Raw genomic sequence first — 26,070 nt, 5'->3', positions numbered from 1 at the left:
AATGGGCGCAAATGAAAACCCGATTATTATTATAAAGCAGGACAATCAGTTTAAAATATGGTGTCATCGTCGTGTGAGCCTCTGGGGCCGAGGGTCTGTCCTTTTACCACCCCAGATTCACGATGTTCTCGGACTACACTGGAAGGCTACTAGAGAGCAGCCAGTCTTTGGTTTCGTCATCCATGACACGCAGACCTTAGTTGGTTAAACCTTAGGTTAGGATTTAGCTTAAAAAAAAGCACACCTCTTGGAAGTATCGAACTCATATCCTTGTGAGTAAGAATCAGACGCAGACCGCATGCGCCACTGAATCACTTGGTGAAAACAGTTGAATTTAGTTGTACATATATCCAGCTTTTTTCAGCAACAGCGCGCATGCGCACTAAAAGCGACGTAAAGACTAGAAAAAAGGCATGGAACGGCTGTATTTACGGCGCCGTAAACGCAGCCACTTCCTATTTATTTTGTTTCATATTTCTGGCATGACTAAATTTTAATGGAACAGCAATAATCCTAGACCTACTGAAACTTTACTGCACAGCATAAATTATTCTTAGTTTGAACACTACGTAATTAGTATTTATATATGTAATTGCTTAATATTCTACGAGTGCCTTCATGTACACCATGGTGGCTATTGTTACCATATATGATAGTTATGGTGCCCTTGTCACGTGAGCATGCATCTTGTGTATTGTTGTTTTTCTTTTTTAGTTTTTCCACAACCAAAAAAACTGACTTGATAATATTTTTATTGGTTATTTTCTTAATTTTGACACATCAATGCAGAGCTGGGTTTTTTTTTTTGGGTCATTTTTCGGTCATTGACCGATTTTTTAGCAAAATGTCCGAAAAAAATATAGTCAATTCGGTCAAAATGTCCGAAAAAATATATTTTGAAAAATAAATATAACATATATATGACCAAAAATGACTAAAAATGACCAAAATAAATAAAAAATGACCGAATTTTTTCAAGTTATTTCGGACCAATGACCGAAAAGTCTCAGCGAAAAAAAAAACCAGATGCAGAGCCTGTGTGCCAAGTTCGATAGGGCCTTGGTTTGAGACACCTTTTTTTAGCTAACTTGATTCCAATTGTTTTTTACTGCTTTCACCTGTTTTTTATGCGGCAAATGTTGTACTTTATGTTGTCACAATAAGCGGCAACCTAAATCGTTGCTCTTTCATGCAAAGTTTTCTGAATAAAATTGTTTTCTATGTTTTTCAAATATATAGGATCGATGTGCGTATTTGCAACGGATGCAACCTAATTCGTACTATGAACAATTTGTACCGTCAGTTCGTACCTTGAAAAGATTGAGAGAAAAAAATAAAAAAGCCGAAGTCGGTCATTACAGTTTCCGCAAACATTTTAAAACTTTCTGCAAACAAACAAAAACTCTTAGGATCATTACCAGAAATTTTAAAATGTTTGCGGAAACTCCAATCAACCCTAGGGATGGCCAATTCAGAATAATTCACTATTCCAGAATTATTTCGGAATACTAAATCGAATCCAGAATACCGAATCCTATGACCTTCCAGGTTCCAGCAACGCAAAAAATAAAAAAATTTCATGCAATGTTTATTTGCAATTTTAGACACAAAAGCAACACAATCAAAGGAAATGTTTGTTGCAGTGCAACACATTAAGGCATTCCAAATAACTGCCAGTCAAACGGGAGCGCAGCTTAGTTGCCGTCAAGCCCAGTGGAAAGCATCACTCAAAAGATGCTGTTGTGACAGGTATGCCGAGATATTTCAGAGCCAACTCCTTTAGCAACAGTCTTCGAAATTAGCCGGCGGTTGCCGACGCAGATGCATGAATGGCGCATTAGTGTCGGCAATAAAAATGCAGAGGCCACACGAGTACTTGTAAGGTTAGGGTTAGACATTCCTCCCAGTCGTTATGCCACAGCCATAGATTTGTTCCGTAGTCAACACCCTGATGGAGCTCTGCGAAAGAGGCATTGTGGAATGTGGATGGGTATCAAAGCACAAAAGCCGCAAAACGTGGACGCTTCATTGCGAACGACGAAGACAGTGTAGATGTAGGCCTACAGCCAAGAGATGAGCCTCTTGATGTTTCTGATTTCAGTGATGACGCTACAACCTCATCCTCCGATACAGTATCTGATGATTCTGACAACTAGTTCTTTATCAAACAGACTTTGTGTTGCTCGCAGGGTCATTCCATGCCAAACGTCCTGAAAATCATAAAGATCCCAGTTTGACCCTCTTCGATTTTGCTCAAACTTTGTCAAAATGTTATTTGGCATGATTTAGCCATGCATTACAAATTTTAGCTCAACATCTATTATAGTTTTGAAAATATGATGCTATAAAGTTTTAGGTACCCCCTAAACTTTTCCGTATTCGGTTTTTTGGACCATTTTCAATTAACCATATCTTTTGCTCCAGAGGTTATATAAAGTTTATTTTTGGTAAAATGGTTCACTTTTAGCTATATTACAGGATTGCATTGTCAAAATGCAATTAATTTGCAGCATAGTGGAGTAATCAAGCCTCAAAGTAGCTCTTTTCTTCACCAAAAACAAATTTTGTGCAATATTTGAAAGTCTGTAACTTTTATATGAAAAGTAGGATGGTTATTATATTTATATATCATGAATGTTCTTTCCCTACCGGACAATAACTTCACCAAGTTTGATAAGTAACACTACATATATTAGAAAGTTGCAATGGATCAAAATATGCACTAAAAGCAAAAAAGCCAAAATAACGCCATCTTGTGGTATAAAAATACCCCCGTAACAAGGTATTTACAAAATAATCTTTTTTACCTGTTGAAGAATATTATCTAAGGAACTTATATACAAAGTTTTAACTTCGTCACTCAACTAATAAAGGGTAAGTTAGGGGTCAATTTTTACATCTCCATAATAAAAAATTGGCTTATTTGCAGAGGAGTCATTCCATACTAAATTTAGGGGAAAAAATATTAGTACATCCATGGTTCCAGAATTTTATGATATCTTGTGTTCAGATAGAGCTCATTGAGACAACTCTTTTAAAAAAAATTAGCGTTCTATGACCTTCGGTTCTCGAGATATTGAGGATTGCAATTTGGCCACACGAGGTGCAAATCCTGGTTACGCATGAGTGATTTTTAAGTATATTTCTTATATGGATGGTAGAGGAGTGGGGAAAATTGCTATTTGGGGGTTTACAGGGGCGCTGAATTCAATAAAAATGGTTCCAAATGGCTTAGAACAGTAGCTTTGTCTCTACAGTTATTTTTTACACCTTCACTTCAACTGCTTAAATGGTTGAGTGACAAAGTCAAAACTTTGCACTCAAATTCCTTGGGTAATGTTCTTCAACAGGTTAAAAAGATTATTTTGTAAACACCTTGTTACGGGGGTATTTTTATACCACAAGATGGCGTTATTTTGGCTTTTTTGCTTTTAGTGCATATTTTGATCCATTGTAACTTTCTAATAAATATGATGTTACTTATCAAACTTGGTGAAGTTATTGTCCGGTAGGGAAAGAACATTCATGATAAACATAATAACCGTCCTATTTTTCATAAAAAAGTTACAGACTTCCAAATATGGCACAAAATTTGTTTTTGGTGAAGAAAAGGGGTACTTTGAGGCTTGATTACTCCATTATGCTGCAAATTGATCGTATTTTGACAATGCAATCATGTAATATGGCTAAAAGTGAATCATTTTACCAAAAATAAGCTTTATATAACCTTCGGAGCAAAAGATATGGTTAATTGAAAATGGTCCAAAAAATCGCATGCGGAAAAGTTTAGGGGGTACCTAAATCTTTAAAGCATCGTATTTCCAAAACTATAATAGATATATACTGAGCTAAAATTTGTAATACATGGCTAAATCATGCCAAATAACATTCTGACCAAGTTTGAGGAAAATCGAAGAGGGTCAAACTGATAGGTCTAGGACGCTTGGCATGGAATGACCCCGCAGTATCCCAATTGTGCCGAAATTATGATAGCTTATACGTAAATCGAGGCAATCTTCTCGCAGGGAGCTAATAATTTGTTACTGGTACTTCGTTGAGCAATTAACGTTATTTTATGATAATTCAACTTCACTAGATGCCGAATTAATGTAAAACAAACGTAAAATCTTATTGGGCATTGTTGTTACGCAATATAACCCGCCAGGAAAATTAAATCGATTTGTGCTGACTCGAACGTTGAATCAACCCAAAATTAACTTACTTTTCCTCCGTGAGTTGTTTCACGTGAATTACTGTAAGTGTAACAGCGTGCGTATCGCGTTGCTCGCTTTAACGCTACTTCTGGTATTCTGACATCACAACAAATCAAACAGTGCGGTTGTGATAGAACTACTCTAGTACCGTATATATATTTTTCACTTCTCGTTTACATGTTTTGGTACAATTTTTTCGTAATAAACGTTCACAGCAATTGCCGAGCCAACTTCAACTTTTGCCGTTTAGCCTCGGCAACGTTTTTGCTGAAGTAAAAATATGCTAATTTTGAAGACTGTAAGCAGGGGCATCTGCTCAATGTTATTACGCCACCAGTCAAACTGTCCCATACGCATGGAGATTGAAAAAAACGTTGTACGATTGTGCATGTGTACAAAACGTGAAGAAAATTGCGCGCTTTGTTTCTTTGCTCATGCGAGCGAGTGACGTAGGGTTGCATGCGCCGTGCGCACACAACGCGTGCAAAATGTTTTTGAAAGTGCGGATGGTGTCAGTGCAAAGAAAAAATAAGTAAACCACACTTTTTTTCAGTTCACTGTCTCAAGCTGACAGCTTGCACAATTGCAAGACTTATGCATATCTTTAAAACCGAATCTTATTACCCGGTTTTATTGCAATTTTGAATTCGGATAGTTTAGGATCTGAATCCTTCTGGATTCGGTATTCTGAGTTTTCCATCCCTAATCAACCCTTAACCCTTTTAAAATGTTTGCGGAAACTTCGATCAACTCTAACCCTTTTAAAATGTTTGCAGAAACTGTGATTAGCCACTTCGACAAATTCTCAGGATCATTACCGGAAATTTTAAAATGTTTGCGGAAACTGCGATCAGCGACTTCGGCTTGGTTTTATTTTTTTCTCTTAATCTTTTCAGTTTGTTTGTTTGCGGAAACACCCTAACCCTTTTAAAATGTTTGTGGAAACTCCGATCAACCCTAACCCTTTTAAAATATTTGCGGAAACTGCAGAAAAACGGAAACTGCGATTAGCAATGTTCTATTTTTTCTCTCGATCTTTTCAGTTTGTTTGTTTGCGGATACCGATACCCTAAGTAACCCTAACTATAGATACCTAACCGATACTCCGAGACCCTAACCTTGCGGAAACTGCAATCAGCGACTTCGGCTTTTTTATTTTTTCTCTCGATCTTTTCAAGGTACGAACTGACGGTACAAATTGTTCATGGTACGAATTAGGTTGCACCCTAAACTGGTAACCTTTCAACTGTCTTTTCAAACAAGTATTCTTTAAATATGTTCTACATAACACTTGCTAACTGTCTTGTGTAGCTAAGTGTACCAGATGCACTACAAAACTTTCTGCCATTTTAAAAAGAACCGCATGTTTAACGCGGTACCAACTACCGCCCTTCTAGTGTCATGAGAAGTGGATGGAACAATTCATAGACAACAGCAGATCAACAGGCAAAAGTTATTTTTCCATTTCATTGGTACCAAGTTTGTGTTATTATGATGGGCAATAAAAATATACGCTTTTGTGCATAAAGTCATTCTCAAATGACGTCATGGAACTATAATCGAACCTATACGTTTGTTGTAATCTCTGCTTATAATTGTACTGTATGCACAAAACTGGACTTTGGTTACAACTTCATATCTTATTAGTTGATCAGTATGGGAAGAAGTTCATGTCTAAAACATGCAAACGACATGTTATGTCAGTGATATCAATTATCTAATTCTGCATTTTTTGCTTTTAGACAATTTAACGCTTAGGCTACTTCTAGTTTAATTTATTCCTCTTAGCTTCTGCGGTCATCCCAATTTATAGCTTATTTAAAGTTTGGCTTGCGGTCAATGGTTAGAAGGGGTGGTTTGAAGTATTGTGTATTTTGTTCTACAAGCAATTATCAAAAATTGAATTGTTGACATCACATAACAACAAAGAATGGCTTCGTTATTAGTAAGTATACGTATAATATATATATTTGTGAATCTACTTAGTATCATACTTGTAAGGGGCTATTTTCTATTTGGAGAAAAGAGATTGTAATTTTCATTGTATTAATGTTACATGTATTATCATATTTGCAAAAGACATTGAAGCTTTTGTCAAATGAGGTATATACCGGTTACATATATTGTGTTTTTCTTTGTTCAATCAAAACTGCTGTTGCAAGTATGTTTGTCATTTCTGTGGTTTTAAATTGCGATATAAAGTGTTTAAAATTACATTATATTGCATGTCCTACTGAATGTTAAAACTGCTATTATACTGCATATACTGGTAACCTACATTATGCTGCACATATATTATTATCCAACTTTTTTTATCAATATTTTAACAAATTCCAGGATGATCCAACATTGGAGCGACAGTTCAAAGGTCACCGAGACACAGTGACAAGCTGTGACTTCAACCCAAACATGAAACAGTTGGGTGAGTAAACATTAGCAGTTCAATTGATTGTATTCATACACCTTTCATTTTTCTATTTTTTGTAAATCATTTTTTACGTATGAACTTTCTCAAGGAAAACTCTTGTTTGGAAATTGTCACATGCAAACTTGTTTTATTTTAGTCAAATATAGTCGATATCAATCATCACGATTAATTTTAATATAGACTTGATTTTTGTGTTAACGATTTTTATTTCCTCTTGAATTTCAGGTATCCACTTTTTAGTTTTTCAACTCGGCTTTATTTTTTAACTTGGAATCATGGTTTCAATATAATTTTTGTCAAAAAAGCTTTGTTGTTAATTACAAATTTCCAATAAACGGACATTAATAATTTAGATTCCTTTAAAAGGTCTTTAATTTAAAAGATCTTCAAAAAAAATGACCCAAATTATTGGTTTTTACCTACCGTACATTATTTGTATTTTAAAAAAAAAAGTTGAAGTAATGTATTCAAGCAAAAACAATGTAAATACACCCCCATTAATGCAAAGAACACACTAAATAATCGTCAATTAAAAACAGTTATTGCATTGTTGGTTAAGCATATTAGGCCTTACGATACTTCTATTAAAATCTTTATTAATTATATAATCCATTAATATTATCTCTATTAGTATCTCTGTTTGGCCTAATGAATATCTCTATTCTGATACAAATCTGTGCACTGGATTATTTAGGCTACACATCCATAGTCGGCAGACCCGTTTAGACCTAATTTGGAGGACTCAACTGCATTTTTATTTGCAAAAATATGCTGCTAATAAATGATCTTAGTTTTCTCTCCCAAGAATCAAGATGGTGTTTTTTAACACGGAATTAACTGAATCTCTTGTGTAATGCATATGGTATGATGCTTAAAGTAATTGTGGGTAACAACCAGAGATGTGCAATAATTTTTTTGGTGTATTTTTATTTTAGTGCTTTAATTTTTTCAGCAACTGGCTCGATGGATTCCTGTCTGATGGTGTGGAACTTCAAACCGAATATGAGATCATACAGATTTGTTGGTCATAAGGTAAAAGATTTCGAATAAAAGTAAATTTTTCAGCTTTAAAGGTTTTAAGTAATTTCAAGTTTTCTGTGCTAAATTCATCATACTTGTTGTTGTGTCAAACAATTGCTTCAGATAGAAGAAAAGTTTTACAAAGTAATCACTACAGTAGTCAGCTATCTACCTTGTTAATGGTAAATGTGCATATCTTGTTGAACTTAAACTCACGTGATAGTTCCATGAGCGAGTGATCATTAACGAAGTCATTGAGATAATAACATTATTTAAAATACTGCTCAACAAAATCGAAATATAATTCCAATCGATTTTGGTGCAGCACCACGCTGCAGTGGAATATGTTTTGTTCAGTTTATATTGATTAGCCTACGTTTATTTCTTGTTTCGTAAATCACAATTTTGATGTAATAACCTAACTCATGTTATCGCTGGTCTTATCTATTCCATCTTTACTACACTTGTTCAGCCTTTTCAAACACAGACAACTTCTCTTTCCTAGACGGTAAAATCCGCCATGTAAAAATGACGGATTTTTGCTGACTGGAGTAGGCTTTATAGTTTGCTTGCACATCTTAGTGGATGATGAAACTGCAACGTTTCATTAAATTCAGTATTTAATGTTGTGTTCTTCACTGCAACTACTTGTTGCTAACTTTTTTTCTTTGTTTGTTCTAAGTAATTTTGCTTACGAAGGCGCAGTGTCACACCGAAAAACAGACATTTCAAGTTTCTTTTGCTGCTTCTTTCCAGTTAATTTTGTGCCGATGGTTTGCTTCTAGAAAAGACAAATAACTTCTCTCCGAAAGTTATATCATATCTCATTATAATAGTGTAAAATAACTGCCTTTATTGCAGGATGCCGTCTTATCGGTGCAATTCTCACCTTCAGGCCACCTGGTTGCGTCTGCGTCGAGAGACAAAACTGTGAGGCTTTGGATACCAAGCGTGTAAGTAAAGCTTTTGTTTTTTAATCAGTGATCATTGAGGAAAGGCTCTGTTCATTAGTTTAAAGATCGCTACGTCACGCATTGGCTTTTGAAGAAGAAATGTCACATTAAGCAGCAATATATCTTTTTAACAAATTTCTTTCACTTTTTATTGCACGATTGCTGAAAAGTTTTTACATTATAGCAGCTTTGTCTTCGTGGAAGATGATAATATAGGCCATTGGTGGCACAACTGCAAGTCTGACAATATGTTTAACTAAACTGTTTTGGTCACCAAACTGTCACTTCGCATTCAAATTAATCCCTGTAGTCTTTAAATATATTGTTGTCGTAGTAGCCTGCTGTAGCTGAATAGTCTTATTGTAATCTACTGGTCGTGTCAAGTTTTTATTTGCCAAAATGGAGAAGTCGCTCTCATAGGTCTATGAGAAACCAACGAGCACAACAGAGATGATGCAAGGCCACGTACTGTGACTAAATGCTTCCGCATTCTTGGATACTCGGGCGTTTCCTAACCATCGCATGACAAACGAAATTGCTTGGATAACGAAACTATAACAATAGAAACTTTGTTACAAATAAACATGACATCATTCTGTTTCTTAGAGTCTGCTGCACAAAACTTCAATAAACAATAAAATTCAAAACAGTTGAGGCTGAACTCAAAAAGGCTATCAAGCACTGGGGCGCTTTACAATAATAATAATAATGACCTATACAAAATAATGCAAAAAATTGAATGAGGCTGTTCATCAGCGGAATGGTCCGATTCGGTGAGTCCGTTTCGGTGAGTCCGATTCGGTGTGTCCGATTCGGTGAGTCCGATTCGGTGAGTCCGTTTCGGTGAGTCCGATTCGGTGAGTCCGATTCGGTGAGTCCGATTCGGTGAGTCCGTTTCGGTGAGTCCGATTCGGTGAGTCCGATTCGGTGAGTCCGATTCGGTGAGTCCGTTTCGGTGAGTCCGATTCGGTGTGTCCGATTCGGTGTGTCCGATTCGGTGAGTCCGATTCGGTGAGTCCAATCCCTTAACGGGGAATTTTTCAAATTTTTTTTTAAATTATCGGGTACCGTAGCCTAATTATCATTTGCCGTTTTAGGGTTAGGGGTTAGGAACCCACCGAATAGTAGCAGACCCATTCATCAGGCATTTAATTTACTAACATGATACGTTCTTCTGCTGTAAACTAAGCTAAACTACCACAAAATGTGTGAGGTGATAATCTGCGTTAATTCCGACGTTTCGTCATACAGACACGACTGACTTCTTCAGGGGGCTAAAACAGGTAAAATGTTATACATTTTATTTTATCAATATGTTTCAAATGACGTGTTTTAATATCTCCATTTTCAATACCAGCAAAGGCGAGTCCACCGTGTTCAAGGCCCACACTGCCACCGTGCGGAGCGTCAACTTCTCCAGTGACGGTGTGAATCTACTTACTGCGTCTGATGACAAGACGATTAAACTCTGGTCCGTGCACAGACAAAAGTTTCAGTTTTCTTTAAATCAACACATGAATTGGGTTCGCTGTGCAAAGTAAGTACATTCTCAACTGTTTGTTGGACTTGTGTGAGGTTACGTTTACCAGAAATCTATTATTATTGGTTTGAATTGCGTTACAACCAAATTGATAAATACCTGCAGTGTTGCAGTGATGTTTCCAGAATTATATGGTGTTTTATTAGATAAGATATACATTATACAGTACAGTAGTTTTTTACCAAAAATTGCTTAGTTACTTGGATTTTTAAGATTTAAAAATATATATAGCCAATGTAATCGCCAAAACAAATAATATTGATGTTGAATTATCCCAGACAGTAAATCATTCGTTTTTTACATTGATTCAACGTCTGCAGACGTTCAATCAATGCAAAAAGCGACTGATTTGCTGGCTGAGGTGTGACTTAATGCCAATAAACCTAGCTTACCACCATTATTCACTCTTCTTTGCCATTCAGATTCTCACCCGACAACCGCTTGATAATATCAGGAAGTGACGATAAGACAGTCAAGTTGTGGGACAGGTATGCCGTGGTGTTGTTTCTCAAATCTGCTGCAACACAACCTAGCCATCAAACGTTACGTTTTTACATCGTTTCAACGTCGTTCAGGCGCAACCAGCAAATATTTTCGGGGGGGGCATTTAATTTTTATCAAAGAACAAACATTAAAATGATGCATTGTGACAGTTTTATGTTAATGTCCACGCCCATTGATAGAGTGTGTGGCACTACCATGCTACGGTTCAGTGGTCATAACTTATGTCAATCACGTTTTTGTTTAGTACAGCATTAAAGGAAACTAGCCTTTGTAACCTTTTCTCATTTAGCTATGACTACCCAAGGAAGAAAATTACGATATCACAGTAATGTGTTCAGTCGGTTACAAATAAAATACAACATCTGTAGGCTACGAACTGCATTGGCACGACTGGAGTCATAAATTAATCAATAACATATATTTACATCTACATAAACAAACAGATACATATGAATAAACTCAACACGGTAATTACAAATTACAATCCTGAAACATTTTGTTGGCTCAACAAGTTTTTATGTTTGTAGGCCCAAAGAAGTTGACTTTGCAAATGCAAAATGACATTTTAATTTAGAGCATAATGTCTAACTTTCTACTTGATTTGGCAAGTTCGTTTAACACCAATTCCGCGCTTGGAATTCGAGTAGGCTACGACGGATTTGCATGCGAGCTAGTCCAGAAAGCCTGTCCTGCCCCATAGTGCTTCTAAGGTAACTTTTCAAGCGTCGTAGACAGCTAAATGTTCCTTCTGCAGAAGCAGTTGTGACTGGAAGTGTAGCCAAAATTATCAAGAGTTTGTAAATGTTTGGATAAAACTCTTTTTGGGATTCTATTGCTGACACCGCGTCCGCATCAATCGCACTTGCTGGCCTTTCACTTTCAAGAATTCATTTAAAATCAGATTTACAAATGCCTAAGCCCAACTGAGTAGCTTATTCACCACGCTATCGCAGCTGCTTTTGATTTCGAATTATTTAGTTGTTTTTAAACGCTTTTTATGGTAATGATGATGATGGATGTTGACATTATGTATACGCTAACGAAACAGATAATGAGGATGCCAGCCTAATTTATCGAACAAAATTGTTAGCATAGCTTCCAACCAGCGTAGCCTACTTTCGGTTTCGATAGTCTACACTCCACAGTACGTGCACGGACATTTTGCCGAAAGGACATTTTGCCGACAGGACTAATTACCGAATTCTATAATTTCGCCAATTTGTCTAATCGGCATTTAGTCCTTTCGGCAATTAGTCTTTCGGCAAAATGAGTTTCGAAAAAATGTCTATTCGGCAAAATGTCTTTCGGCAAAATGTCCTTTCGACAAAATGTCCGGGTACCCTACAGTATGGCTGTACGTGTACGACGTATAGTAGGGCCTACATTTCATACTGCATAAAACGCTTAAAAAATTTTCAAAAAATTTCGGGGGGGGGCAAATGCCCCCAATGCCCCCCCCCCTGGTTGCGGGCTTGACGTCGTTAGACGTTACCCACCCCTCGTTAAACGTTGAAACGACGTATAAACGACCGTTTGTGCTCACGGTATTGTTTTATCGTTATTACATGGCACAGCGGATAAGACGTTGGCTTTCCAAGAATGCGAACCTGGTTCGATTCCCGGCTTAAGATGGTTGTTGATAAACACCGCTCTCCTCTAACCATGGTGTAACTAATTGAGTGTACGTAGTTGCTGATGAAAAAGCTGCGGACAGAAAGGCACCGGCAGCCCTACTTTCGTTAGTGATGAAGGATTAGTGTAGTGAGGACCTCATCTTCTCATGGCTCGAAGCTGAGGAACTGAGTATGGGACCACCTTTACCGAGTCAACCTATGTGTACAGGTACGGTAGTCTCTTTTCAATTTTTTCTTTATTCTTAGGAACAGTCGGGAGTGCGTTCACACTTTCTTCCAACACGGAGGCTTTGTCAACCACGTTGAGTTCCATCCCAGTGGCACCTGCATTGCAGCCGCCAGCACGGATGCGACGGTCAAAATCTGGGACGTGAGAACCAATAAACTGTTACAACATTACCAAGGTAAAAAGCTCATAACCATTATTAACCAAGTCTTGTCGTTTGCATCCCAGACAGCAACATCCGCCATTTTTACATTGATTCAACGTCTGCAGACGTTGAATCAATGTAAAAAAGACGGATCTTGCTGTCTGGGATGTGTTTTGTTGCTTCAATGAAACTTGTTAAGTATGTTTGTCATTGTTAAGGCCATTTTTGTTTAGTTAAAAAAATAACTTTTTTGCTTTATTTTTGTTAAACTTTGACTATAGTTTTTTGTCGCTCTAGTTCGGTTGAAACGTTGCTGAAAAAGGAATACGCTTAGAGAAGTTCTCATTTGCATATTGTCGTCAAACGTTGAATAAATTAGCAATTTAATTGCGGAACAATCATCCATTAACACGTCAGTTTCATAATATAGATTCACAAAGTTTCGAGATTAGTTTGAGCTTCAGCAGCCCCTATAATCGTCATCAAGCGCTTTGTTGTTCTTTTTATTCTTAACAATTCCTATTGCAGGCTCGATTGTACTTTCTCAAAACGTTTGAAGTTGTATGCAAAAACAATCATTTTGTTATCCCTGTACATTTGAATGCTAGTTTATTAATAACAATACTTAATGCAACTTCACTTTGACTTTTGTAATAGTTGCTTCAAATTGTTATAAAGAAGAAAAGGCAACCGAAGTTTAATGTTAGGCTAAAATAACAAAATATGATGATTATTCGACGTAACGTTTGAATTTTCCCCTACCTGCTTTCCCCCATCAGTACACAGCGGACCTGTCAATCAGCTTGCCTTCCATCCCACGGGGAACTACCTCATCACTGCATCCAACGATTGCACAGTGAAGGTGTTGGACTTACTGGAAGGGAGGCTCTTCTTCACCCTGCACGGCCACCAGGTTATTTGCTTCATTCTTTTATTTTTTGCCATGCTGAATTTGAACTGGTTGGTACAGGAATCGAGAGCATTGTTTCTTAACCTTTTCTGACTCAGCATTTTTGTAAACAGGTCTGAAAAATATATCACCCTCAATCTATTGTTAACATCCAACTACAATTTGCAGGTTGTCGTTTACAACATAGTTGATTTGCAGTGGGCGGTTAGTTATCCTGTCATGTGTTCACATCTCCGCACCCCTAAAGTTTATTCCAGCATCCCGGTTGAGAAACTCTAGTTTAGAGATTTCCGATAGGACTTTGCATGCTAGAATTGCTCATAACTCAAACAATAGATAGCTTTCCAGAGTTGTATCTCGAACACAGGCATTAAAGATCAGCCTTTAATGCAGACAATTTGAAGAATTATTTAAAAAGGAGGTCACAGCTAACTGTAATTTTCATTTCTCTTCCTGTCATGCTGCTAACCTAAAATCGCCATACAAGTTAAGAAAGAGACCCAGCCAGAAAATCAGTCTTTCTTTGCATGAATCAATGTAAAAAAAGGACTGATTTGCTGGCTGAGGAATAACCTTGTTTTGATTTTACACAGGAACCGGTCACTGCTGTTAACTTCTCAAGAAACGGAGAGTATTTTTCGTCAGGTGGCGCTGATGAGCAGGTATTTGAAATCTTTCTTTCGTGAAGTTGTAACTTGAAATTCAAATTTTTGCAACCAGCGAATTTTGTTAGGTGAGCATTGAGCACCCAACCATAGCTATTCCCAACTTGAAATCGCCAGCAACAAAAATCTCGTATGTTTCAATTATTATGATGCATCAATGTTGCCAAATGCTGTATATATTTAGCGCACTGTTACCATGACTTGGCAGTTTGCTACTGAAGTCAAACAAATCACGACAAAAATGCTTTTAAGCACATATAATATCTTGATAAATATTACTTATATCAGTGGTTCCCAACCGGGGAGGAATTCCCCACTAGGGGGAAATTTTGCAATTTTCAGGGGGGAATTTGATTTTAGGATTGTAAAGCTGTTTAAGCCTAGGAAGTTGGCTTATAGACCAGAGCTTTAGAGCGTTCAGGAGGAGCAATTTACTCCCGATCATTTAAGCAACTGTGCATTGACATGGATGCAAACCATCACGTCGGCCTACTTTTATTTCATGCAAATACTCGATGGTTTTCAAGAAGAAACGTAACCAAGCGAGTGTTTGAGCTCAGAGACAAGCTTAAATTAATTTTTGACCTTTAAATAAAATTGGAATTTGTTTCATTGCTGAATGATGACAGATGGATTAGATTCCTTGCTTATTTGGTTGATTTGTTTGGTCCATTTAATAAACTGAATCTGAAAAGCAAGAAAAAAAACACTAATATACGGTATATATTCAATCGCCATCTCCGTTTGAAGCAGATTGCGCATCAACATGGGTTGTATCTATGAGCAGTGTTTTTTTTAAGGTGTTTTGGGCGACCGAAACGGTCCCCCAAATTTCTCCAGCGGTTTCCCAAAATTTGGACTTGCAACTACAGTAGAAAAGTAATGGTTGTTTCTCGCTATGTCTTGTCGATCATACGAATATAGCTTACGATCAATAGTTCACGTCCGGAAAAAAGAATAAGTGGAGGTACAGCTAACAGCTGAATCAAAGAGTTATTCATAAAAGCAGTGCACCTTCGATACTATTACTCGTCAATGTTTATTTCTGATTTATGGCGCATAATGATCAGTTTTTATGTGTGGAAACATAACAAGCAGAAGCCAACAAGCACACTTTGTTTGATTGTGCAGCAAACTTGTTTGGCGGCCGTGTTGGGCAGGCTGTTTGGTCGCTGTCACAATCATTTAAGCTGTGCCTTGTCGAATAATTTATTTTATGTTGCGTTGATTGTATGTAGTTATGGCTATTTTTTGGTATTTAAATGAAACACTTGCGGTCTCTTAAAACTACCTAGCGGTCACCCAAACCAAACCTTAAAAAAAAAACTGTCCATGAGCCATTGAAATATTGATACCATGTGAATTTACAAACTGTTCCCATGCTGGCTCAAAGCAGGTTGGAAGATAATGATTTATTTATGTCACTGTCATTAGGAGATTGTCTTAAGGCACTAGAAGGTTCTGCTGTCCTGGTCGCGGGGGGACTACGTTTTGTCTGGTCTCTGCCTTTCGACCAGCCTGGCTTGGGTAGCCCTTCCAGGAGCAGATGCCAGTACCGCTCAGCATCTAAAGATGCTTTGGAAGCTTTCACCAGCAAGCTTGATAATTGAAAGAGAAAAGTTAGAATGAACAATTGAACATGTCACCATATTTAAAGGATTATCATCGGTGCTGGTTGATGACGGCAAAGAACAAGTTTTTTTGCAGCTGGAAAAATAATTGATTTTGCAACATCTCACAGCGTTATAACTGGAATTTGTTCGATATTTTCCTGAAATTTGTGACGATGAGCTTGATTTAATACGAAATTCATTCACATTGTTGATGGAAAAGCTTCCCGATAAATTGCAGAATGAATTTTTAGAACTCAAAACGGATTCTTGCATAAGAGACTTATTCAGAGAAAAAATCAACCACTAGATTTTGACCATTAATGTGTAATTCCTACCCCAAAGTGGCAGAGAAAGCTATTCGAAGTATCCTTCCGTTTGCTTCCACTTATCTATGCAAATCAGGTTTTTTAACTTTTGCAGATGAGAACAAAACAGAGAAACAGATTAGACGTGGAGAAGGATATTCGTTATTCTCTTTCCAATATTCTTCCACCACATTTATGAGTTGTCGAAACCAAAAAATCACAAGCTTCACACAGACTGTTAAATGCATTTACTCTTATATTTTGAATGTCGTTGGCTCCAGCTCATGTCCGAGCATTGGTTTCGTTTTCAAATCGAAGTTGGGTTTGTATGGTGATGGTGATGTCATATGTGGCTTTGGAGGCCCAGTTTATGATGGAAAAGACGTGGGTAAAAACCACATTGCATGGAAGGTGGGGGACGTGGTAGTTTTAGCTTTTCTTTTCTAGTGTTTCGTTTTTCATGGGCTTTTTGTATCTTGTTTTTTTTTTCTTTCGTGCCTTCCCTAGTTCTTTTTCTCCAGAGTGATCTGTCACTAGCAAGTTGTTCCCATGAATCCATATCAATGTTGGCATGGTTAAGGGAGACTTTCAGCTGGTCTTTGTATCTAATTTTCTTTTCAGCAACGTTCTTCATTAATTAAATTATTTTATTATGAAAAGGAATATTACAGGCTAAAAAGCTTATTACTAGTGAAAGTTTAGTTTATCTTACAAGACATAGATTAAAATATCACTAAACGACTTTTTAACAAATTAAATTTATAGGGGGGGGGGGAATTTAGATTTGAATATTGACTAAAAGGGTTGGGAACCACTGACTTATATAGTAATAAGGCGTTCAAGTCTAGTGTACGTTTACTTCACTGAGGAGGCCTTAAGGTCGAAACAGTGACGTCCTGTCTGCAGTTAATATCTTGATAAATATTAGTTAATCCCTCACCAACTGTTTGTAGGTCATAGTATGGAAGACCAACTTCGACCAAGCCGATCACTCTGATCGGCTCACTTCAAAACCGCAGCCACAAAATCTTCCTCAGAACCTCGCAGACGAAGCACTACCTGAGCCGAAGCCTATTCTGATGAATGGCGGCCAGACGTTTTCTCCAACATTTCGTAAGCTGGATCCAACTGCTGAAATCCGGAACGTTCGCGCTTCTGCGCCCACTCACGTCACAGACGTAGCACCAGCAATGTTCTCTGAACCGGTTGTACGTATTATTTAAAACTGTGATTTTATGTGATATTTAATTGAATGTGACACGGTTCTGTATCAAAATGTTTATCCTAATCTTTTTGTACAGTATAATCGCCTGTTCAATACCTAATTGATCCTTGTCGAAATAAATGTGAAGGAATCAGGTACCACATTTGCCTTCACATCACCTCATACTTTGTGTTTTCTTGTGGTTCAGAGGCGTTATTTTTCTCTGCAGGGTGGTCTTGAAGATTTGCACCTGACGTCAGCCGACCAAGCGTCGCGCTCGCGACGATACCTAGCGGAACGAACACAAACACCAAAATCAGCAGCAACGAAACAACAACCGGTTACTCGAGAAGCCGACACCCACAGGTTCGCCACAAGCATCACTGCCCCCCTGGAAGAGTGCAGTGTCCCCCCGAAGCTGGCCGCGACATTGGAGCAGATTGTCGGTCAGTTGGACATGCTCACGCAGGTAAACCGTGCTCAAGTTGTTTGGTCATTTTTACGCTTTCGTTTGTTGACGACGTCATTGATCAAATTTTGTTGTGTTTCAAGACAGCCGGCCATGCTCTGACGTGATGTGACTCAAAAATCTCAATCCATTTAACGACTTTAATCCTTGAACAATCGTTGCAATTATGTAAACTTATGTGAATTTATTGCAATGCTGCAATAACAGCGCTGGTAGTCGTGAAACAATTCACTGCATGTGTTTGTTCATTAAAACCCTTAATGAATGAGAAACGATGAGAACGCTTGGTCTGAAAGAACAAAGTCTAAAATATCTGAGTGGTATTGTTTTCATCTGAATGTGATTTTTTACTGTAAATTTCGTTCAACTTCCTACTGGAAACATAGACCAATAAAACCTAAGAACCAGACGGCAAAAAACACAAATCAATGACGTAATTGCGTCATTGCTTTGTGTTTTTTTTTCTAGGCAATTAAGCGTCATGTGATTTTTCCTCTCCTCTGCCTTGCCGTTTCATTCATATGCGTTTCTTTTTTCGATTTTTGTGTATGTAGATCAGATCTGTAATTTCAATTTATGAAGAATAACAGTCAGTTGGTTACTTGAAAATGGCTAACATGAGTATGGCCGAAAACGTTTGTAATTTTTAGTTTATTTTCATGTTATTATGTTAAATGCCGTCTGGTTGTTAGGTTCTATTGTCTATGTTTAAAAAAATCACCTCTCTACCAAAATTGTACTACTGGTAACAAGTGATGAAGAACGGTTAATGCAATTGCCATGGAAACTCCCGCGTCATCAACGATTGCACCATCTTACGTCAGCAGGGGTGGACCTGAAGGTCTGCGTGTCTTGAATGATGAGACCAAGGGCTGGTTGCAATCTAGCAACCTCTCAGTGCCGTCCGGGGGGACATCGTCAGTTGTGGTGTGGAAGGCGAACCTCGGTCCCAATGTTAGAACAAAGACAAGTTCGACGAGCGCTACCGTGCAGTTTGGTTGCAACTAAGTATTCAATATCGGACACGAGTCGGGTTCAAAAGAACCCCCCGATCTAGAACTAGATTATAGATAACTGCTCTGGCCACTGCATTGATGGTTGCTCGGCCTGGAAATCAAACTTTTTTGCAAAGACTTAACGTGGGCAGACGTTGAATCCATGTAGAAAAACGACTGATTTGCTGGCTAAGTTATTTACGTAAAATGTTTTTGTTACTTTCAGACCATGTCCATCCTTGAACAGAGAATGAGCATGACGGAAGATAAATTGAAAGAGTGTTTGGACAATCAGCAAAAAATAACTTTGCAAGTGCGTTCCACAGACTAATACCGTCTTCAATCACAATGAAACTGAAATGCCTTTCGAATGACAGTTTATCGAAAGGATACAGTGGCATGTTTTGTTCAGCAACGACCTTTTGTGAAACTGTCGAAAGCAAAAAGCATTTCAGTTCAATTTGCGCTGCATTTAGATTGGTCATTTCATCTGAAGACGAGATTTTAATGCAAAATTATGACACTCTTTCTCAGTTCATTCTCATACAGTAAATCGACCGTTTTTCACCTTAATGTGTGAGTTCACACGATACTTCACCGTCAATTTGTTTCTTCAGCTGATAAGATTTCTTCTCAACTTGTTGCGCGTATTGTCTTTATACTGACAAAGTTTCGAGTGGCACGAACTCCACCACGTTTTCCCTTATGCTTGATCGCTTTTAATGAAATGTGACAAGCAAAAGTCTTTATTTTTCTTCAATGACACAGAATTTCTGACAGGCATTTTCATAAATACGTGGAAAATATTTAGGGCGTTTTGCCTTTTTCACTCATCACGTCTAAAAGTCCATTACAACGTTTATGCAACAAAACTCTACTTTCTCATCAACCTAAGTTTAATAACGATCGGAGATTGAGATTGAAGCAGTTACCGCATTTTCTCAACAATACGCATACTGCAAAATCCGTCATTTTTGCATTGATTCAATGTAAAAATGACGGATTTTGCGGTCTGAGGTAAAAGCGTGCAGGATGTTGCTTACTACAGCTTTGTTATATATTTGTTTGAAAACAAACAACAGCATAGCAACATGTTTGGTTGTTTACCTCCTTGATAAGAGGTCTGTTGTTTTTTGTCACAAACGTGTAGTTTATAATTAGTTTTAATGAAACGTTTTTGTTTTTTTTCGTAATTATTTGTATGTTTTGTCAAGTAATTTTTCACGTACGAGACAATAACATAATTAAAAGTATATTGTGTTTCTGACAAGTTTGCCCTTCTTCCATACCCATTACCCATATTAGAATCTGGAATGCAGAAACATTGTTAAAAGTAATAATTTAACCAAAACATCTACTCAATGTTACTCGTTTGCCTATTTGGAAGGCGTCAGATTTCCTGACGTAAAGTTCAAAGGTCATTGCGTCACAATCAATAGCAGGTGTCGTCGTTCTTGTAAATCTTGACTGTAGTGTATTATTCGCCTTAGTTGTTGGTAAAGATTTGCTGCTATTTTTGAAAATGTAATTTTTAGTGATGTACTTTTTGTATGTTGTTGTTGTTGAATGTGCCTTTAGTTTTTTTTACTAGTTTTCGATGAAAAACAACGCCTGTTACAAATTTGTTAGTTTATGTGCATCTAACGCCTGTTGACGTTGAATAAACGTAAACTAGCACAATTTACTACTTGAGAAGGCTGTAGTGTTGTTATCGTGACCGCTCTCAAATACACGATTATTTTTATACATCAAAACGAATTGTTGCTCGGATTTCTAACTTTATATTTGAAACTCAAACTTTTGCAACAAATCAGTCTTTTTTTACGTTAATTCAACGTGTGCAGATGTTGAATCAATGTAAAAAAGAACTGATTTGTTTGGTATAAGTGCTTTTTTACCTCGTTTGAACCACACAGCTCTGCCCACGCGTGGCTACTCACAACATTTCCGTTTGTTACTTGAAAATTTTTAAGTTCACAGAAACCTAGTTTCCGCTCACCAATCCAGCAAAACTTGTCATTTTACATTGGTTCAACGTCTGCAGACATCAAATCAATGCAAAAAAGATTAATTTGGCTGGCTTGTTATGGACGACTCCGAGCGATGTTATGATTCTTGTGACTTTTCGAATAACCTGCCTAAACCGTCGCAGGATGGACAGATTTCAATGAAAAGTTGCCAGTGTGGCACGACTTTATCATAAATCTACATAATGTCAACGTCGAAAGATGATAGTACAACGTACGCAGCGTGAGCCTTCATTTGGTGCCATTATGGATTACTTCTTAATCCGGATATTGTTGATATATTTAGGTGTGGCTTTGAGTTATGAGGACAACAGTATAGCTTTTTAATGCAGGATTACTCTGTTTGTTGATGCATGCGTGATCCATCGTGATAACAAAATTAGACAAAAATGTTAAGCTTCTACTGTTCCGGTAATTGCACGTCGCAACAATTTCAACGCTCGAATTCGTCTGCTTGACCTTTTATGTTCAATTCGGTACTTTCGCTCAAAAGCTCTGAAAAATAGGAAGTAGAATTTGCTCGGTTTGTTTTTATTTCTGGCTATCACAACAAAAACAATAGGCTACATGCCAAACATAGCAAAGGCCTAGAAAAAGGTAGAAACCAAAAAAACGCAAACTTTATGGCATGCTTGATACCGAAACTGGACAATTACAGTAAGCCGACTAGTTTAAAAATTGGCACGGTCGCAACACCTTAGGAAGCCAATGAAAGGACATTTCTTAACAAGGCTCGTGGACCAATTTTATTTTAGTAAAAACACAAAACTGCCACAACGTATGCTTGTGTTTCTACAAAGTAGAGTAGGCCATGGCCACCTAAAGATACGGCCTGATTTGTCACATTTTGCAGAAATTTCCAGGTTTTTCTAACTTTGGGCGAACGTTTAAATAAATTTTTGTAAAAATTATATTTTTACGCTTTCTTTACTCTTTTCCCCAGATGACACAATAGGTTTTAACATCCTCACATGTTGAAAAACAAAGAAAATTTGGTTTCGAAGATTTTAGTCAGACTGTTAATTTTTCAATAACAGTCTGATTTTGCGTTTTTCAACTTACTTTTTCTCATTTTCTATTGCTTCTCCAAGGCAACAAAAAAGTTTTATGTCATTAGGAAACCGCAAAAAGTAAAAACATCTCAAAAAATGTCAGTCAAGCAGTAGCTGTAATCAAAATGTGACAAATCAGGCCGCATCTCCAGGTGGCCATGGCCCATGAGTAGGCTATCTAAAAGACATACGGTAGGTTAATGTTGCTATGAAGATAAGGTTATAATTTTTGACTGTTGTTTATAACTCGTCATGGTTGGGGTTAATCTTAACTGGTGGTCTTTTCAGCTTTCTAAAAGTTCGATTATTCATTGATTTTTTTATCTTGGTTTGTGGTAGGTTTAAAAACTACACCAACATCGACCCGTAAAACACATTAACCTTCATGGCGGCTTCTCACAAAATGTATTTACAGTAGTTTTGGCAAAGGTTTATAAAGATCTAAGCTTTACAAAAAGCGTCATGATCAAACGAACCCTGTAGCTTGGTTTAGGGCTGCTGTAGCCTGAGCTGATCAAAACTATTGTATTCCCAATTGCAACTTACGGATGCGAAACACGGACAATGAACAGAAGAAAGATTGACGCATTTGAATTCTGGTGTTGGAGAAGGTTACTGCGTGTTCCTTGGACAGCCAAAGTAACAAATGAGAAAATCCTCGTACAAATTAAACCGGACATATCCCTAGAAGCTACAATCGTCAGGCAGAAACTTTCATATTTTGGCCACATGATGAGAAGCAAATCAATGGAAAAAGACATCATGCTTGGTTTGGTCAGAGGAGGAAGGGGGCGCCCAAAAACAAGATGGCTTGACACAATTGTAAATGACAGTGGTATGGGAGTGCATGAATTGAAGGAGGCTGCGTGAGATGTGGAGAAAGATGACATATAGAGTGACCGAGAGTCGAAAACGACTGAACGGATGAAGAAGTAGTCTGAGTTACAAATTTTCATTAAATGAGTTTGTTTTGTTTTATTACCTTTACCCTGCATTGCGGGAAAGCGGACTTGAGCGCTATGCATCGGTGTACGCCTTCCGACGTACACCTGACCCACGCAGGGCCGGATTAAGGCGGGGGCTGCAGCCCCAGGCCCACCGATAACAACTTACTAAGAGCAACTGACATGCTTATTATCAGGATCGAAAAAATAAAGGACGAATATCATAGAACGAACGCTAACTGTGTAAACCAGTGGTTCTTAACTCATTTGCCAACAATTAAGCCTTTGTCTGATACACGTTGGGAGGCACACGATATGACGTTATACATGCCCTAAGAAAAAGTTATCAAGCAGTTCTTCAAGTCTTGAAAGCAATGTCTGATGACAATGACGAACAATCACAGACTAAAGAAACAGCCAAGGGGTTTATCTTGTCAATGAAAAAGCTTGAAACCATTATTTTAATTGAGTTATGGTCTTGCATAATGGAACGGTTTTATAAAACTAGTCGGGCGCTACAGGATAGCAAAATTACTTTGAATAAGGCAACAAATCTGCTTCAGGGTCTACATAACTTTGTTCAAAAATTTAGATCCCAATTTCAAAAACTCAAAGAAAAGGGTACAGCAGGGCTACTCAACTGGCGGACCGCGGTCCGAATCCGGACCTTCTGGGGGTTGATGGTGGACCTTGAGCTTTTGGAAGAATACCCTTTTTGCCACGTTGCAGGGCTTTTTTTAAACATATTTTTACTGGGAGGAAGCAATTTCCACTGTGATTATCCTAGTTGCTGGGGGTCTTCGACTCCCAAACTCTCCAATACTTTCTCAGAAATCTAATTCGAGTTACATTTTACCTAAAAAAGTGGTTTGATAAAATAGTTTAGCTTTCGTGGTTGCGTGTGAAATAACTTGTTCACCGGACCGCTAAAAATATACAACTTGTCAAACTGGACCTTCGTTAAGATTAGTTGAGTAACCCTGGGGGGAGTATTAAGTGGCTGTCATCATTATATTGAATGAAGAAATTTCAAGAAGGAAGAGAAGAAAAGTATGCTTGGATAGCGAAGGTGGATCTGAAGACACATCACTAGATCCATCGTGCAGATTCAAAGTAGACTCATATTTGCCAATCATTGACCAAATTATTTTGTGTATGAAATCCCGAATTGCAGCATACGATCGTCTTCAAATAAGATTTTCGTTTCTGGCGGAATTAAACACCATATCTAACTGTAAAATTGAAGAGAGTGCTAAAACATTGCTTCACTATTATCCAGATGATCTAGATTCTGGAAGAATCACTGCCTGAAGAGATGATTCATTTTTCTGCACTGCTTAAACAACACTATTTTAACAGCGAATGCAGCAAAGAAACTCGAATGTTTAGATTCATCAATGAAAATGAGTTTATGTATGCATTTCCTAATGTATTTGTTGTAGGCTACTAAGAATGTATCTTTGTCTGATGATTTCTAATTGTTCAGGTGAGCGCTCATTTTCAGTGCTTAAAAGAGTAAAGAATCAACTGCGTTCATCCATAGGCCAGAAAAAAGTGCATTCCTCTGTATTGAAAACAAAATTTTGGAAAAAATAGACACCGATGATGTTATTAACAGCTTTGCTTTGTCTAAATCCAGTAAACATATCATTTGAATGAGTTTAATAAGTAAATAGGCCTACTGTACTTCGGGTATAATTTTTGTTATTTCATTTTAATTCTGATTGGTACAATGAGGGGAATGAAATATAGGCCTCAGATTACCAATAGCCCCAGGTCCATGAAAACCTTAATCCGGCCCTGGACCCACGCTGCAGCCGACTGCAATGTCTGTTTCCGGTTGTCCCATTACTTTTGTACTACCCATTACTCGAATTTGGTACTACCCATTACTCGAAGACTCTACTTATGACTTAAATTTGGTACTACCCATTACTCGAAATCGATCACTGGGTAGAGGCAATTAACCTAAAGTTTCTTGGCCAGAGAAACAACAGCAAGTGCAGGTGGCTGGAGTCGAACATGCAGGCTCTCGACTGCGAGCCCAACGCGCTAACCACTCGGTCACTGCTGCCTTTTTGTCAACAGAAACCGTTTTAGAAATTGAATTGTCAATGGTTTTTACATTTCACTTAATTGAATATTTTAGGTCGGCCTAATTACTTTTCATCAAGAAAACTTTGTCTCGACAAAGTTTAACTGTATCATGTTATCATTAAATTCACAGTTGAAACGCAACACTTAATTGCCTAATCATGATGGTTTACTAAACATCGCCATCCCTTGAACTCTTTGACGTAACATTTTCGGAACAAATTTAGAAAAGTACAAAAGCTTTGTATATTTTTTAATCCGTCACGTTTGTAGAAAATGTAGGTAGCCTACTGATATTGAAGTTACCAGAAATTCGTTGAGAAACCTTTACATTCTCTTTTTGAAGGCAGGCTGAGTGTCACACCTTGTATACGGTACTGCTTTTCTCCCCTGAACCATTGTGTTGTAAATAAATAGCCAACGAGAACATGTAGTTTGACATGATCACGTCAGAGGATTAAAACTGGGCGTGGGATTCTTTTCGTCTTCCAAACCTGCACAAGTTATCACATTGTAATTTTGGAAACAAAGCAACAATTAGATATAATCGAGGTGCGTGGTGAATGTGTAACACAATAACTTTTTTCTCAAATAGGCCTACCTCTTCAAAAAAATGTGGGTTATTGGACATTGCAACAGATGATGATGTCATTTGGCTTAAGTTGGCTACCTGGTTGGATAATCTGTAAGTGCCAAACCCGTACAAATCCTGCCACCAGCTAGCAGCTTTAGTGTAAATTCGGTTTGGGCAGAATTTTCGATTGATGATGCGTTTGAATTAGCTTATTAAACAACTATTTATTTGTGATTGTTACAGAGAAGGTATCTTTAGTTTTCCAGTAATCCTTCATTATAGATCAAAATTGCTGTGAAAGGGCGTTACTGTTGTGCTCAACATTACCAGATGCTGTAATTTTTTGTTTAGTTTTTGCTTGAGTGGTCGCAGCCTGAAGCGAGTCATCAAGATAAAAGAGAAGCCAAGTGGGCTAACATTAAACCAATTTTGTCTACTTTTGAGAGCCAAGTAGCCTAAACCAAATAGTTGTCCCGTTTTTTTTTTTCTTTTTTTGTTTTTTTTTTATCATAACGTATAAACAATGTTTCTATGATGCTTTTAGCTTGTTCATT

General features: G+C 37.6%; 1 protein-coding gene and 1 pseudogene across 2 annotated transcripts; both read left to right on the top strand.

Moving 5' to 3' along the window:
* Positions 1 to 5,961: 5,961 nt before the first annotated feature.
* LOC145778004 (uncharacterized) lies at positions 5,962 to 21,225 on the top strand. Of its 2 annotated transcripts, none has more exons than XM_082589386.1 (12): positions 5,962 to 6,159; positions 6,552 to 6,636; positions 7,595 to 7,674; positions 8,524 to 8,615; positions 9,973 to 10,152; positions 10,578 to 10,643; positions 12,546 to 12,697; positions 13,444 to 13,577; positions 14,168 to 14,236; positions 17,111 to 17,365; positions 17,591 to 17,830; positions 19,052 to 21,225. In XM_082589386.1, the coding sequence occupies exons 1-12, from the start codon at positions 6,145 to 6,147 to the stop codon at positions 19,154 to 19,156; spliced, it is 1,473 nt and encodes a 490-aa protein (XP_082445512.1). In that variant the 5' UTR covers positions 5,962 to 6,144; the 3' UTR covers positions 19,157 to 21,225. The 2 variants fall into 2 exon arrangements, with proteins under 2 accessions (XP_082445512.1, XP_082445511.1); XM_082589385.1 differs by having other exon boundaries at positions 12,540 to 12,697.
* Positions 21,226 to 23,222: 1,997 nt separating this feature from the next.
* Positions 23,223 to 24,298, top strand: LOC145779041 (uncharacterized; annotated as a pseudogene).
* The last annotated feature ends 1,772 nt before the right edge of the window (positions 24,299 to 26,070 follow it).

Source organism: Aplidium turbinatum, chromosome 10 (genome assembly GCF_918807975.1).
Source record: "Aplidium turbinatum chromosome 10, kaAplTurb1.1, whole genome shotgun sequence".
Classification (NCBI taxonomy): domain Eukaryota; kingdom Metazoa; phylum Chordata; class Ascidiacea; order Aplousobranchia; family Polyclinidae; genus Aplidium; species Aplidium turbinatum.
The sequence above is the reverse complement of the archived record's forward strand: the minus strand, read 5'-3'. Positions and strand labels throughout refer to the sequence as shown.

Coding starts and splice junctions, on each gene's coding strand:
- LOC145778004 (XM_082589385.1), top strand. Junction 6,637..7,594: donor CCCAAACATGAAACAGTTGG/GTGAGTAAACAT, acceptor TAATTTTTTCAG/CAACTGGCTCGATGGATTCC. Junction 17,831..19,051: donor AGTTGGACATGCTCACGCAG/GTAAACCGTGCT, acceptor TGTTACTTTCAG/ACCATGTCCATCCTTGAACA.